This window comes from Panthera pardus, unplaced genomic scaffold (assembly GCF_024362965.1).
Source record: "Panthera pardus isolate Hobbes unplaced genomic scaffold, ASM2436296v1 HiC_scaffold_12, whole genome shotgun sequence".
In the NCBI taxonomy this organism is placed as follows: domain Eukaryota; kingdom Metazoa; phylum Chordata; class Mammalia; order Carnivora; family Felidae; genus Panthera; species Panthera pardus.
Genome location: NW_026526677.1, coordinates 5,927,313 through 5,944,085, shown reverse-complemented (window position 1 = coordinate 5,944,085; position 16,773 = coordinate 5,927,313). Strand labels below are relative to the sequence as shown.

The following is a 16,773-nucleotide window of genomic DNA, read 5'->3' as shown; positions in this document are numbered from 1 at the left end:
AAATTGGAAGACACAGAAGCCACAGCTACTTGTCTCATGCCAGTTTCACAGGCCTTCTCTCTACTTCTTCTGTGTTCATTGGAATTAAGGAAACTCTTAACACAAACATGGTTTGCCTTCCAATTTGTCTCCTCCTCTTCCTATATCCTGTAGGTACCTTCCTTTTGGTTTCCAGTACTGGAATTCAGCACATTCTCTCTCTGGCCCATTTTAGGCAGCTGACACTCAAGAGTTTGGGACTAAACTGCATAAATCATTTCATGAGATCACCCAGCACCGATTTCTTCCCCACTGCTCATGTGAGGTGAAGCAGGTAAGTATAAATAATCAGTACTTTAGTGGAAATCTTCCATATTGATATATGTGAACCCTAATACAGGGTGGGTAGGTGCAAGTACTTTAAATTTTTTATTTATTAAAAAAATTTTTTTAACATGTATTTGTTTTTGAGAGACAGAACATGAGTAGGAGAGGAGCAGAGAGAGAGAGAGGCAGACACAGAACCTAAAGCAGGCTCCAGGCTCGGAGCTGTCAGCACAGGTCCCGACACGGGGCTTGAACTCACAAACTGGGAGACCATGACCTGAGCCAAAGTCAGATGCTTAACCGACTGAGCCACCCAGGCGCCCCTAAATTTTTTATTTTTTTTAATGTCTATTTATTTTTGAGAGAAAGAGCACAAGCAGGGGAGGGACAGAGAGAGGGAGACATAGAATCTGAAGCAGGGTCCAGGCTCTGAGCTGTCAGCACAGAGCCCAATTCTGGGCTCAAAGTCACAAACCACGAGATCATGACCTGAGCTGAAGTCAGACACTTAACTGACTGAGCCACCCAGGCGCCCCAGGTACAAGTACTTTAGATTGCATATTCTGAGGTTGGCCTTTCAGCAAGGAAGTCTGTGGTTTAGGAAAACTTTAATAGAACGTAGTATTACACAGAGGTCAAGAGCATGGTTAGATGTTGCTCAGATTTTATTTCCGCCACTAACTAGTTGTGTCATATTGTGGAAGCTATTTAATCTTTCTAAGCCTTAGTTTTATCAGTAAAACAGGAATGACGCATACCTAAAATTATTGTTGTGAGGTTTGAATAAAATAATGTACATAAAGTGCTTGGCACATATTTACTCTTACAATGGTGATGTGATCAAAGCCATACTTTTATCTATTCACCTTTCTGGGTGCTGGAGATAGAGAATTGCATTAGTTAGTGTCTCCACCCTCGAGATCAGAAGGCTTCATCTTGTTTTGTGACAGACTCCTCTAATGAGTGAAAAGAAATCAAACTTAGGAAATTCTGTATATCTCCAGATTCTAGGTAATTTTTAGTGGTGTTCCAAGTAAAGCACACTTTTCTGGCCTTCTTGGCTCCAGTCAGTAGGATTGACTTTTCTGGAGCTAAAGTATAATATAAGTAAATGAAGGAGATTAGGGGTGATGTTATACAGTGGCTTCTGGCCAAGATGGAGTAATAGGAACCAGATTTATTCTTCTGTGTGAAATAACAAAAATCTACACACGATATATATAACAATGTTTCTCAAGACACTGGGCATCAATGAATAGGATAATCATTCCTGAGAAATGGAAAACAAATGAAGTGAGCCCTATGATTACCCTAGCATACTGCCTAGAGAAAGTACAGAGGCCATTGAACAGGGAGAAGACATCCAGGCAAAGCCTAGTAGTCTCCCTAAGTTGAACAGATGAAGTGGAGAGTCCCGGGATGCCAAGACAGCTAAAGTTTTCAGGGCAGAGTACCAGAAAAGAGAGAGTTGCACAGAGAGAGAATTCTGGGAATCTGCAGTATTCAGTATTCAGAATAGTATTCAGAATAGTGCTAATCAGCTCATTCTTGTGAAGAAACTATGCAGGTAAAGAACCATCCAGACGGATAAGAGGGGCAATATGCAGAGCTTACACAGGGCTAGAGATAGTGCATGTTTCCATCAACCAGAGAGGAAAGCTTTATAATTTATGGAGCATCAGGTAGAATACTAAGAGTCTTGCCTTGGGAATGGAGAAAAATTACACCTCTGCTTAATAAACTCTCCTCCGGTCCTGCCTAACAAAGCTTAAAAGCAGAAGCAAGATCTAAAGGGATCAAGTTGTTTTCAAGTAATTCAATAGCATCACAGAACAAAGGTCAAGAATTTTTACAAGAGTATTAAAAATATCCAGCACCCACCAAAGTAATATTCACAGTGCCCTGCATCCAATCAGAATTAACAGGCATGCTAAGAAGCAGGAATATACAACCCACAATGAAGAGGAAACTCCATCAAATGATCAATCATTTAATGAAAACCGATCCAGAACTGACACAGAGGATAAAATTAGTAGACAAAGACATTAAAAGAGTTATTATCATAACTATATTCTGTATGTTCAGGAAGCTAGAGGAAAGACTGAACATACTAAGTAGAGATGTGGAAGGTATTAAAAAAGACTCAAATGAACTGTAAAGATGAAAACTATGATGTCTCTGAGATGGAAATTACACTGAATAGTATGAATGGAACATTGACACTTAAAAACACATAGCAGTAGAAACTATCTGAAATGAAACACAGTTGTAAAATAATATTGATGATGATGATGATGATGATAATAGTAATAGAGCATCGAGCACCTGTGAGTTATGGGACAACTTCAGGTAGCCTATTATGTGTGTAATTGAGGAATCTGAAGAAGAAACAGGCAGAAAATATATTATTATTATTATTATTATTATTATTATTATTATTATTATTATTCCTTCAGGAATAGTGGCTGAAAATTTTCCAAATTTGATGGATTCTATAAACCCAACAGATCTAAGAATCTTAAGAAACCCCAAGCCCATGAAACAAAGAAAACTACACCAAGACACATCAAAATTAAATTGGTTAAAACCAATGGTAAAGAGAAAATCTTAAAAGCAAACAAGGGTGAGGAAAGCTTATGTACAAGGAAACAAAGATAAGGATTACAGAAAATTTCTCATCAGAAAAAGTATAAGATAGAAGAAAATGGAGCAATGTCTTTATTGATAGTACTGAAGAAAAAACCTTCAACCTAGAATTCTTTACCTAACAAAGATACCTTTTTTCTCCAAATGTATTTATTTATTTTTGAGAGAGAGAGTGAGAGAGAGCATGTGCGTGCACACATGAGCAAGGGAGGGGCAAAGAGAAAGGGAGAGAGAGAATCCTAAGCAGGCTCAAACTCACAAACCGTGAGATCACGACCTGAGCTGAAATTGAGAGTTGGACGCTTAACTGACTGAGCCACCCAGGCACTCCCAACAAAAATATCTTTCAAAAAAGATGAAAAAGGACTTTTTCTGACATACAAGAGTTGAAAGAATTCATTATCAGCAGTTGAGAAATGTAAAAGAAATCCTTCAAGCAGAGAAAAAGTGATAACCAGCTGGAAACCTGAATCTAGGCAACTACATGGATAAATATAAAAATTTTTTTTTTCTTATTACTTAAATCTCTTTAAAACATAATTAACTTTTTAAAGCAAAAATAGCAATAATATGTTGTGAGGTTTATAACCTATGGTGAAGTAAAACGTATAACAATAACAGCACAAAAACCTGGAGGAGAGAGATGGAAATATACTGTTTTAAGGACTTATACTGTATGTGGAATAGTATAATATTACGTGAAGGTAGACTGGTAAGTTGAAGATGAAAAGAGCCATCAAAATAATATAAGGATTTACAGCTATTGATCCAAAAAAGGAGATACAATGGAGTCATAAAAAATATTCAACCCTCAAGAGAATGAGAAGACAGGCCACAGACTGGGAGAAAATAATTGTAAAAGACACACTAGTTAAAGGACTATTACCCAAAAAATACAAAGAATTTTTTTTTAAAGTTTATTTTGAGGGAGAGAGGGGGAACAAATGGGGGAAGGGCAAAGAGAGAGGGAGAGAGAGAATCCCAAGCAAGCTCTATGCTGACAGCACTGACGCAGGGCTCAATCTCGTGAATCATGAGGTCGTGACCTGAGCTGAAATCGAGAGTCAGACGCTTAACCGACTGAGCCACCCAGGAACCCCCAAAATATGCAAAGAACTCTTGAAATTCAACAATAAAAATAAAGCAGCCAAAGACTTTAACAGACACCTCACCAAAGAATACATAAGATGGCAAATAAGCATATGAAAAAATGCTCCACATCATATATAATCAGGGAAATGCAAATTAAAACAATGAGATACTACTACACACCTATTAGAATGGCCAAAATCCAGAACATTGACAACACCAAATACTGGCAAGGATGTCTTAATTGCCAAAACTTGGAAGCAACCAAGATATTCTTAAGCAGGTAAATGGATAAATAAATTGTGGCACATCCAGACAATGGGATATATTTTGTACTAAGAAAAAATGAGCTATCAAGCCATGAAAACACATGGAGGAAGCTTAAATACATATTTAAATAAAAGAAGTCAATATGAAAATGCTGCAAACTATGATTCCAAGTATATGACGTTCTTGAAAAGGCAAAACTATGGAGACAGTAGAAAGATCAGTGGTTTCCAGAGGTTAGATGAAAAGGGAGGAATTAATATGCAAAGCACAGAGGATTTTTAGGGCAGGGAAACTGTTCTGTATGTTTCTGTAATGGTGGATACATGTCATTTTACATCTGTCCAAAACCATAGAATGTACAACACTAAGAGTAAACCCTAGTGTAAACTATGGACTTTGATGATAACAATGTGTCAGTGTAGGTTTAACACTTGTAACAAATGTACAGCTCTGATGGGGGATGTTGATAATGGGAGAGGCTATACATATGTAGGGGCAGAGGGCATATGAGAAATCTATGTACCTTTTGCCCAGTTTTGCTATGAACTTAAAACTTCTCTAATATTTTTAAAAATGTTTAATCTAAAAGAGGGCAGAAAAAGAGGAAAAAGAAGGAAAAAGAACAAAGTACAGATGAGACAAATAGACAACAATTAGCAAAATGATATATTTAAACTCTGCCATATCAATTATATTAAATATAAGTGGCCTTTACAACTATTTACATTAAAAGGCAGAGATTGTTAGATTTAATAAAGCAAGAGCCAACTGTATACTGCCTACAAGAATCCCACTTTAAATATAAAGACAGAAATAGAGTAAAAGTATAAAAGTATGGGAAAAAATGTACTGTGCTTACACTAGTGAGAGCACCGAAGAGGGGCACCTGGCTAGCTCAGTTGATAGAGCATATGACTCTTGATCTCAGGGTTGTAAGTTTGAGCCCCATGTTGGGTGTAGAGATTACTTGAAAATAAAATCTTAAAAAAATAAAAAAGCACTGAAGAGGCTATAACGGGTGCCTGGGTGGCTCAGTTGGTTAAGTGTCCACCTCTTGATTTCAGTTCAGGTAATGATTTCACCATTGTGAGATCAAGCCCTGCTTTGGGTTCTGCACTTAGCATGGAGCCTGCTTAAAATTCTCTGTCCCTCCCCCTCTGCCCTTCCCCTGCACGTGTACATGGTCTCTGTCTCTGTCTCTCAAAAAGAAAAAAAAAGAGAGACTATAAAGTAGATTTCAGAGCAAAGAACATTACTAGGGATAAAGAGAGTCATTTCATAATGATGAATACAATACAGTGAGTACAACATAATGAAGATAATAGCCCCAAACATTCATGAAACTTGATAAACTTGAGAGAACTTTAAAATAAATGAAGCAAAACTGATAGAACTGTAAGGTGAAATAGACAAATCCACAATTTTATTTGGATATTTCAACATACTTCTCTCAATAATTGATAGAACAAGTAGACAAAAAATCAGTAAGTCTATGAAAGTCTTAAATAACACTATGAATTAACTTGACTTGATATTTATAAAACACTTTGCCCAACCACAGCAGAATATTCTTTTTAAGTGCAAAAGGGACATTTAACAAGATAGGCCATATTTTGAGCCATTAAATACATCTCAATAAACTTAGAGGATTCAAGTTATACAAAGTATGCTTTTGATTACAATAGGATTAAAGTAAAATCAATGACAGATATCTAGAGGGGCACCTGGGTGGCTCGGTTAAGCATCTGACTCTTGATGTTGGCTCAGGTCATGATCTTACAGTTCATGGGTTTGAGCCCCATGTTGAGCAGAGCCTGCTTAGGATCTCTCTCTCTCTCTCTCTCTCTCTCTCTCTCTCTCTCTCTCTCTCTCTCTCTCTCTTTCTTTTTCTCTCTTTCTCTCTCTCTCTCTCTGCCCCTCCTCCCTCCCTCTCTTGCTCAGAAATAAATAAACCTTAAAAAAAAGATATCTAGAAAACTCCAAAGATTTGGAAATTAAATGACACATCACATATAAATAACCCATGGGTCAAACACAAAATCAAAAGGGAAATTGGAAAAGTATTTTAACTTAAATGGAAATGCAAATTATCAAACCTGAGACATCACTAAAGCAGTACTTGGAAAAATACCTATGTTAGAAAAGAAAAAAGTCTTAAATCAATGATCTCAGCTTAGACTAGAATAAGAGCAAATTAAACAAAAGAAATTAGATAATAAAGTCAAAGTGGAAGTCAGTATAATAGAAAAAAAAACAAAAATCAATGATATTTAAAGGTGGTTCATTGAGAAGATTAATAAAATTGATAAACATTTAGCCAGACTAATCAAGATATAGGAGAGAAGACACAAATTTCTACTACCAGAAATTAGAGAGGTAACATCAGATATTAAAAGGATTATCAGGGACTATTATGAACAAAGTTTACTTCAATAAATTTGACAACTTAGATTAAATGGACAAATTCCTTGAAAGAAATTACCAAAGTTCACTCAAGAAGAAATAGCACTATATACCTGGTAGTTCTCTATTAAAGAGATTTAATTTTCAGTTGAAAACCTTGAGACTATTGAGACTATTTTAAAACTGTCAAAACTCAAGAATAAGAAAACAACCCAGTTTTTAAAATGGGCACAATATGTGAACATACATTTCACAAAAGAAGATACACAAACAGCAAATAAACACCTGAGAAAGATGCTTAAAATTATTGGTCATTAGGGAAATGCAAGTCAGAACCACAATGAGACACCATTTCACACCTGCTTGGAATAAAGACTGACCATACCAGGTATTGGCAAGGATGTGGAAGAACTGGAACTCTTACACCCTATTTGTAGGAATAAAAAGTGGTACTGGGGCGCCTGAGTGGCTCAGTCGGTTGAGCGACCGACTTCGGCTCAGGTCATGATCTCACGGTTTGTGAGTTCGAGCCCCGCGTTGGGCTCTGTGCTAATAGCTCAGAGCCTGAAGCCTGCCTCGGATTCTGTGTCTCCCTCTCTCTCTGCCCCTCCCTTGCTCACGCCCCGTCTCTGTCTCTCAATAACAAAAACGTTAAAAAAATTTTTTTAAAGTGGTACATCCACTCTGGAGAATAGTTTGGCAGTGCTTAAAAGGTTAAATATGTACATATGATCCAACCATTCTACTCCTAAGTATTTATCCAAGAGAAATGAAAGCATATGTCTACACAAAAATTTATACACTAATGTTCATGGCACTTCTGCCATATTTGTAATAACCCAAAACTGGAAACAACCCAGTGTCAGTAGGGAAATTGATAAACAAACTGTGGTGTGTCCATTCGATGGAATACTACTTGGCAATAAAAGGAATGAACTGTTGATAATACACAGTAGTGTGGATGAATCTCTAAATAGCCCTGCTGAATGAGAAACCTCAAAATACTGGATCAGTTGTGGTAGTGTCCAAGGGGGAAAAAGCCCTGAAAAACAAGAGTACATACTGTTTGATTGCACTTACATGAAATTTTTCAAAATGCCAGCTAATCCTTAGTTACAGATCAATGATTGCTTGAAGATAGGAGATGTACGAGTTTCAGGGAATGGTTATGAAGTTCAGAGGAAACTTTTGAGGGGGACGGATATGTTCATTATCTTGATTGGGGTGATGGTTTCACAAATACATATATATGCCAAAACTTATCTAATTGTACATATTATATATATGCAGCTTATTTAAGTAAATGTTATATTCCAATACAGTTGCTATAAAAAAATTACACATTTCTGAGAGAGTAATAGATCCTTTTGTACTTCTACTACTTTTCTCCCTCTCCTACTTTAGTTTGCCTGATTGGATGGGGAAGTTTAGGTGCCCAGACACCCAAGGATCACAGCATCTCATAGATTTGCTTATCCTCTTCTGCTTTGTAGCGAGAAAGGCTAGAGGATGGGAGTGAAGTCCCTGTAAATGCTCCCTTCATCACATCTTTTTTCATTGCTTTATGTACCTTCTAGGAAGCTCATTCCTTGAATGCATTTGCTGTTCCTTTCAGCTGGTTCACTGCAAATACTCTTGCTGATGTCCCTCCAACTTGGAATGCTGTTACCCACAACTTGAGCAAACAAATTTCCACAAACTTCATGACTTAAAAACAACAGAAATTGTATTATCACGGTTCTGGAGTCCAGAAGTCTGAAATCAAGATTTTAGCAGTGCTGTGCTCCCTCCAAAGGCTTTAAGAAAGATTCCTTCCTTTCCCCTTCCAGTTTCTGGTGGCTCCAGATGTTCGTTGGTTTATAGACACATTACTCCAGTCTCAGCCTCCATCTTCACATGGCCTTTCTGTTATGTCTCTCAAATTTCCCTGTCTCTCTGATAAGGACACCTGTCATTAGAATTAGGGCCCACTTGGGGCGCCTGGGTGGCTCAGTCGGTTAAGCGGCCGACTTCGGCTCAGGTCATGATCTCGCGGTCCGTGAGTTCGAGCCCCGCGTCGGGCTCTGTGCTGACAGCTCAGAGCCTGGAGCCGGTTTCGGATTCTGTGTCTCCCTCTCTCTGACCCTCCCCTGTTCATGCTCCGTCTCTCTCTGTCTCAAAAATAAATAAACATTAAAAAAAAAAGAATTAGGGCCCACTTTAAATCCATGATGATCTTATCTTGAAATCCTTAATTACATTTGAAAAGACTTTTTTTCCAAATAAGGTCACATTCTGGGGCTCAAGACTTGGACATACTTTTTTGGGAGCCATTGTTCCGCTCATTACAGCCATCCACATCTTCAGATTTCCAGGGATAAGGAAATTTACCCTAGATTTCAGGGTAAGGCATACATCATTATCATAGGACTTAGGATGTATGGATAGGATCTAGAAGTGTTTCAGCCTGTGAAGACATTTTGCTTGGGCCTCTCTGATATCCCAGTGATCTCTCAAAAGGAAATGATCTGACCTCTTTTGCCCCCTTCTGTTGTTATAGTGATGGCTTATAGCCTCTGGGCCATTCATAGTTCAATTAATTTGGCAGATGGCTAGTGAACTCAAGGTCTTAGTAGTCCTAGGTCTTAGAAGAAAGGAACATTTATTGGATCCTTAATCTGTGCCAATACTTCCACTTTAATACCACAAAGATCCTACAAAATATGTTGTAGTTTTCCCATTTTATAAATGAAGAAACTAGTTAGAGAACTTTCCTTATTTGCCCAGAATCACATAGTTAATAAGTGGCAAGGCTAGGCTTTGTACTGAGGTCTCCTGGTTCCAAAGCCTAGTAACATTGTTACCATATAGGACTGGTATAGGAATGTTCCATACCATATAACCCAGGGAAGATGAGTGATCAGAGGCACTCATGAATAAAACTTGTGCTTCTGCACTTAAGACCATTACTGTTTCCTTCTTATAACATCCCCTTGGTGATAAATAACTTGATAGTGGCACAAGAGTGGCACCCAGTGGCTTCAGCTAAAAATTACAAGGGTCAAATTCTTTTACCTCTGGACCAGTCCCTCAGTTTCTATTTTTATTTCTTTAAATGTTTATTTATTTATATTTGAAGGGGTGGGGGGTGGTTGGGGAAGAGATAGAGAATCCCAAGCAGGCTCCGTGCTGTCAGCTCAGAGCCTGACGTGAGGCTCAAATCCATGAACCATGAGATCATGACTTGAGCTGAAACCAAGAGTCAGTTGTTCAACTGACTGAGCCACCCAGGCACCTCCCCAGTTTCCATTTTTAAACTGATAAAGTAGAATAGCTGACCTCTTGAATAATATAGAATAAAACCATCTATGGCTGTTATATAGTTTATGGAGAAGTAGAAGAAATGAGAGAATATGTATTTAGAGTTTTATAGAAAATATTTAAGAAAAGGCCATGCCAGGAGTGGAGATTTATAGCTTGGGTGTTGGAACATAGGACAGTGGGCCATAAAGGATAGACAAGGTAGTTCTCCAGGGCTAGTGTCACAGATGTCTGTAGTGACTGAAAACATAAACCCATAATAAGAGCAGTGACAAGGAGGTAATTTTCTCAGGAAAGGTACTGTTTCCCGAGGCAGGGAGGGGAATTAAATGTCTCACAGTGTTAAATCCAGGGAGGTGTATCCTGAAGATAGAGCTGTCTCATTTGGGGGAATCTGATGATAAATGAAGGGTATACAAGATTCCCCTAGGTCTGAGAGCTTTATATCTGAATGTGAATTTCCTTGGTGATATTAGTTTCAGAATAAGAGAAAGTTTTGCCTATTACATGAGATTTTTCAGGGAAGAATGAAGTAAGAAAATAAGATTTCTCTTGGGGCATGTGGGTGGGTCAGTTGGTTAAGCATCCAACTTTGGCTCAGGTCATGATCTCATGGTTTGTGGGTTTGAGCCCAGCATCGGGCTCTGTGCTGACAGTTCAGAGCCTGGAGCCTGCTTCAGATTCTGTGTCTCCCTCTCTCTCTGCCCCTTCCCCAGTAGTGCTGTCTGTCTCTCTGTCTGTCTGTCTGTCTGTCTGTCTCTCTCTCTCACACACACACACACAAATAAACATTAAAAAAAAAAAAAGCTGGGGCGCCTGGGTGGCGCAGTCGGTTAAGCGTCCAACTTCAGCCAGGTCACGATCTCGCAGTCCGTGAGTTCGAGCCCCGCGTCAGGCTCTGGGCTGATGGCTTGGAACCTGGAGCCTGTTTCCGATTCTGTGTCTCCCTCTCTCTCTGCCCCTCCCCCGTTCATGCTCTGTCTCTCTGTCCCAAAAATAAATAAAAAACGTAAAAAAAAAAAAATTAAAAAAAAAAAAAAAAGCTTTCTCTCGAAGAAAAAAATGGAAATTTTCTTCGTACGGTTTCTTTTTTCACACCGTTAGGGCCATCTTTACCATTCTGTGTTCCTTGGAATGTACTTAGAAGTTGAAGTTTTATTTAATGAACAATACATGACAGTATTTTTTATTGAGTTATAACTCACCATAAAATTTACCATTTTAAGTTGTACAATTTAGTGGCTTTAAATATAATCACTGTGCTGTGCAACAATTACCACTAAATTCCACAATATTTCCATCATGCCAGAAAAAACCCCTGTACCTATTTGTAGTCAGTCCCAATTCCCCCACCTTCCATCTCCTGGCAACCACCAGTCTACTTTGTCTCCATGGATTTTCCTATACTGGTTCACGTAAATGGAACCAAAATAGGTAGTCTGGCTTCTTCCACTAAGCATAATATTTTCAAGATTCATGTTGTAACATGTGATGGTACTTCATTCCTTTTTATGGTTGAGTAAATATCCTTTTGTATGGATGTGCCATATTTCTTCTACCCATTCATCAGTTGATGAACCTTTATGTTATTTGCACTTTTGGGCGATTATAAATAATGCTGTGAACATTTTTGGATGGACATGTTTGTAAATCTCTTGGTTATATATCTAGTAGTAGAATTGCTGGGTCATATGGTAACTCTATGTTTAACATTTTTAGTAACTTTCAAACTATTTTCCAAACTGGCCATTTTACTTACCCAACAGTAATGTGTAGTGGTTCCAATTTTCTACATTGTCACCAACTATTGATATTGTCTATTATTATTGTTGTTATTTTATTACTATTACTACTACCATCCTAGTGGGTATAAAGTAGTATCTCATAGTGGCTTTGATTTGCATTTCCCTAATGAATAATGATGTTGAGCATCTTTTCATTGGTGTATTGGCCATTTGTATCTCTTCTTTGGAGAAAGGTCTCCAACTCTATCAAACCCACTTTTAATTAGGTTGTTTGTTATTGAATTACAAGAGTTCTTTATTCTGGATACAACTCCCTTACCAGATATGATTTGCAAATATTTTCTCCCATTCTTGTGGGTTGATTTTTCACTTTATTGTGTTCTTTGAAGCACAAAAGTTTTTAATTTTGATGAAGACTGTGTCTGTTTTTAAATACTTGTATTTTTGAAAAACAAGAAGCTAGGATTGGGTTCTGATCTTAGTAAGCTTAGAGAAACTTTTGTTTCTCTATCCAAATTGAACCAAGTGTGGCAGGACTTTGAAAGGCTACAGAGGACGACGAAATGTGCCAGGCTTCCCAGGTTTGACTTCAGTCAGTTATATGTAGATCACTTACCTCTATGCAAGACACTGTGCTAGCTATAAAATGATGCAGTCACAGCGAACCTTACCTTTCAAGGAATTTAAAATGTGGAAAATGGGACACACATAAAAATGTTAAATAAGGGCAGGCAGTGCATCTTCAGAGCCCAAGGAGTGGGGCAGATGGTAAGCAAGTTACCAGAGGTCAGGTAGAAATGGGAAAAGGTGGGTAATGGGTACCCAGAGGCCAGGTAGAAATGGGTAGAGGTGGGAAATGCCTGGAGTACCTGGAATGAGCTGCAAAGGCTCTAACACAAGGAAGCCCTGATGATTGGGGTTGGGTAGGGGAGACTCGCATGAGCAAGGAGGAAGAGGGAATTCCAGGTAAGAGAGGGTAGCCCTGTGAGACCAACAAAGCCACCAGGCACACTTGTCTCACTGGAGCTTGTTCATGTTCCTGCAAAACTCACTTAGGACTTCTAATTTTTAAAGCAGCTGCTCCCAGAGAAAAATGCAGAGCAGAGCACAGAAGATGCACATGAGAACAGCAGTCCAGAACTCCTTACAGGTAAGGGATCAGCTTCTCAGGTGAGCCTAGGAGCAAAGCTCAGAAGTAAGGTACATTGGCTTCAAGCTTTCAAACTACACCTTCCACACCATAGCAAAATCATGGGATTTGGCCGGCTTCTACCACCACTATGGGTGTTCTGGAGCAGCAGGGGGGCATTCCCTCCCCAAAGTTGGTATGATAGAACTAGAAATTCCTAGTAACGTTGTACAGTTAAAGATAGCTGCACATGAAGGGGCAGGGCCCTGAATCTAGTTGGTTCCTTCACATCTTTTCTCATTACTGCTGTGCTGGTAATGTGCTGGTTTTGGTTACTACTCTGGGGCTCTGGAAGCTACTCCTGGGTACAGAATACCATCTCAATCTTGATGTATGTTATAGGGAGTTGTCATTGTGTGTGATATGGTGGTGATTGTACTGGTCTTTTCCCCCTCTCCCTCCAACACTTACACAGCCTTCAGAGCCAGCAGTGGCAGAGAGGTGTGTGTATGGCCGGAAATAACTTAGCCACAGGTGCCTGAAACTGATAGTGCAGGTGCCAGGCACCTGCTCTTAATTCTGAAAACAATCTTATGATGTAGTGTTACTATTCTCATTTTACAGGTAAACTGAGACATTTACAGAGATGTCAGTAGACTCACCCAAGGTCACACAGCTAGTAAATGGCAGAACCAGAATTCAAACCCAGGCAGTCTGGCTCCAGAGCCAAGACTAGCAGGGATGCACCATCAAACAAAACAGAGCCTGGGCTTGTGGGAATTTGGGGACTGACTTCAGCACCTATACTTTGTTGGTAAAATTCCTCTTTCCAGGGTCACAACTACAACATACTGCATGATGTCCAAACTTAGGCCTGAGAGGTATTCCTGAATCATTCTGTCTGTTGAACCATGTTTCAAATGTTGTGGGGGCTGTTGGCTACTGAAAGAACCCTGCAGTGAAGGCTGTCATAATAAAGCAAAGAATCTATTTTTATACATTAAGATTTGGAGATTTAAAAGAATGAAAGTATACCACATTCAAGTCAGTATTTATGTAGTGAAGAGTAAAAGAATAAGTACTTCCCTTAGAAGGGAGAAATTAACGTTCTATCCAGCACCTTCTGTGGACCCAGGGGGATGCTAGGCTTTTCCAGTGACCCCTCTGACAGTGACCCTTTGGTATGGGCAGCAGTAGTCCCCTTTCACAAGAGACAACCCAGACTCAGGCTGGGTAGAGTGCTCTCCAGGAAAATAATCTGAATTTCAGCCTATGCTTTCTCCACTGCAATAGAAGCCTTAAAATCTAGGCATTTATTACCTGATGAACCACCCCCCCTCGCCTCCCCAGAAGACTGCTTGAGCTGCTCAGCTTTACAAAGTTGCAGCTCCAGTCACCATCAGTCCTGTGTCCCACCCACATGGGCAGTTCTGCTAAAGAAAATCACTGAAAGTTGGATGATGCCACCATACATCCATGGTCCATTTACTGGTGGCCTCCAGCTATCGGTCCTTTGTGTCATCTTTCTGGCCTCATCAGCAGCTACTCCATTCTTTCAATAATCTACCCAGTCTCTGACTCCTGTCTTAGCCTCCTACTTCACACTTAGTGCCCAAACTGTATCAGCATGGGGATCCATCCCTGCTAGGCTCAGGGGTGGCATTAGCCCTGTTGCTTTCTCAGGATCTGCTTGCATCAGCCATCACTTCTGCACCTTCAGTTTCCCTTCTGAGGTCTTTCCTCTCAGCAGGGCAATCTCTTATTACTTAAAAAGAAAATCTCCCATGATCTTGAACTTCTTCCATTTATTCCTCTCCATCACATCTCAGCCAGGGTTCTCAATCTGGCTCTCCCTTTCTCCTTCCCAATCTCCAGGGCACTTGCTTCTTCTGTGGCCTCTCTTGTTTGGGAAGGCTTTGTATTTACCAAATTGTACAATTTATCTTTACCGTACACGAACTATTTACAAAACTCAGCACTGTAAAACTGCGACTTACGTCATTCTTCCCTCTGAGTGTTCTCTTTACCTTCCTTTGGCCACCCCTAAACTGTGCTTGTATAGCACTTCTTCCCTCGCTGCTCTCTTCCATCCCAGGCATTGAACCTTACATCTGGGCTCAAGACTCCCCAGTTGGCATGACCAGCCCAGGCCTCTCTGGAGTGCCAGATGGGAGATTTATCTGCTCACTAGGCAGGTCCATGTGGAGGTCCCGTTGTTACCTCTACCATGATTAACAGCACCACTCCTTACCCAGTTTTTCACATCTGAAGTGAGATTCACTTAAGATGCCACTCATTATCATGTACCACACCTCCTATTCTGTCACCAAGACCTGTCGTTATGGCCTCATGAATATACTTCTGACACCTAGTGTCAGAAGTGGTGCCTCCATCCATCCCTGCTGCCTTCCCTCTCCTGGGTTCTTAAAGTCTTCTTGCTTCTAATTTGACTCTAGCCAACACCTTTGACAGAATAATCTTTCTAAGATACAAATTAACAATGTATCTCCAGTGCTTATTAAAATTCTTCCCTGCCCACTTTCTACAGTAAGAATCCCTGTCCTTAAGTCTTCTCTGATTCGTACTAACCCCTTCAGATTCATCTCCTAGGAGCTCCCCCCCCCCCCCTTTTTGCATTTTATGGAGGATACTAATTAATGCCTTTGGGTATTTGCCTCTTTCCACCTGGAATTCCTTTCCTCTTCCTTGTTGGTCTGGCATATTTCTCTTTATCCTTTAAAACCCAGCTGAGACATCTCAGGGAAACCTTTCTCCACCTCTAGGAATGGTTAACAACTTCTTTCCGTGTTCTATCCCTGGGCTTTGTACACACTTCTGAATCCCTTCTAGCATGAGTGAGTTTTACCCAGGGAGCAGTTCATTGAGCTACATTCCCAGGACCTGCTCAGAAAGAATTTATGGATCCAAACTCCCTTTAAATTTGCACAAGTGCATCAGTTAATGGTAGGGAGGGTGCCAGTGGGCACTGCTCAACGCAGTGTGAGCTACGAAGGGAGGGGTGAGGCTGACTTTCAGGCAGGGGGATCACAGCTTGGCAGGGAGGGAGGAGCTGGATAGTGCAGACTCCACGAGGAATCTGTGCAGATAAAGAATGAGTGGGTGCAAGACCCAAGTGAGGATGGAAACCAATCTGCAGCCTCGCCCTGTAGGACCGGGGCTGCCGAGTTTTGATCCAGACAGACCTGATGAAAGGAATTTGAGATGGGAGGGCTAAGAGAGCCGGGACCAGCTCCTCCCTTCTCCCAGGTGTCTTCAGCCCCAAGGATCTTTCTAGCACTGGGCCGTGGGCGTAAGGTAAGTGGGCTTGTTTTCGTCTAGGAACCAGCGAGCAAGTGGAAAACAAGAGGCTCAAGAGGGGCAGCCTCCGGCGGGGCATGGAAGAGACGCAGGCTTTCCACTCTGCCAGGGCCCCGAGCCAACTAGAGGCCGCCGCGTGCCGCACAGCGCCTGCAGGGGCCTTCCCGACCCCTAGCGGAAGCAGGGCGAGCCATGGGGGCGGCCTGGAGGTAACCGGGCGAGGGCCGCGCAGGTGATGGAGCAGAGGGAAGGCGGAGACGGCCGCTGCCGATGGGTCCTCACCCCGAGCTTCCTTTCCTCCCGCAGGACTCGCTGTGGCTGCAGGAGGTCTCCAATCTATCCGAGTGGCTGGATCCCGGCCCTGAGCCCTAAGCTAGGGTGATCTCCCCATGCGCCCACGCCCGCCCGGTAGCTGCCGGGGCAGCGTGCTGTCTGTTGTTCAATAAACCTGCTCCGCGCGCGCAGCTTCTGCTTCAGTGTCGGGGGCGGGGTCAGGGGCGGGGCTCCCGCGCTGCCGGATGACATCACTTGCACTTGCGGCAGGCGCGGGTCGAGCGGCGGCGGGAT

The 16,773-nt window shown here is 41.0% G+C and overlaps 1 protein-coding gene across 1 annotated transcript in view; it reads left to right on the top strand.

The window, feature by feature from the left end:
• Nucleotides 1-16,670, top strand: part of CUNH11orf80 (chromosome unknown C11orf80 homolog) — a 96,493-nt gene extending 79,823 nt beyond the window's left edge. The window contains exons 13-16 of the mRNA XM_019415115.2: nucleotides 215-313; nucleotides 12,834-12,909; nucleotides 16,228-16,415; nucleotides 16,513-16,670. Coding sequence (XP_019270660.2) covers nucleotides 215-313; nucleotides 12,834-12,909; nucleotides 16,228-16,415; nucleotides 16,513-16,578 — 429 coding nt within the window. The 3' untranslated portion in view covers nucleotides 16,579-16,670. The remainder of the gene's footprint in view (nucleotides 1-214; nucleotides 314-12,833; nucleotides 12,910-16,227; nucleotides 16,416-16,512) is intronic.
• Nucleotides 16,671-16,773: the final 103 nt, after the last annotated feature.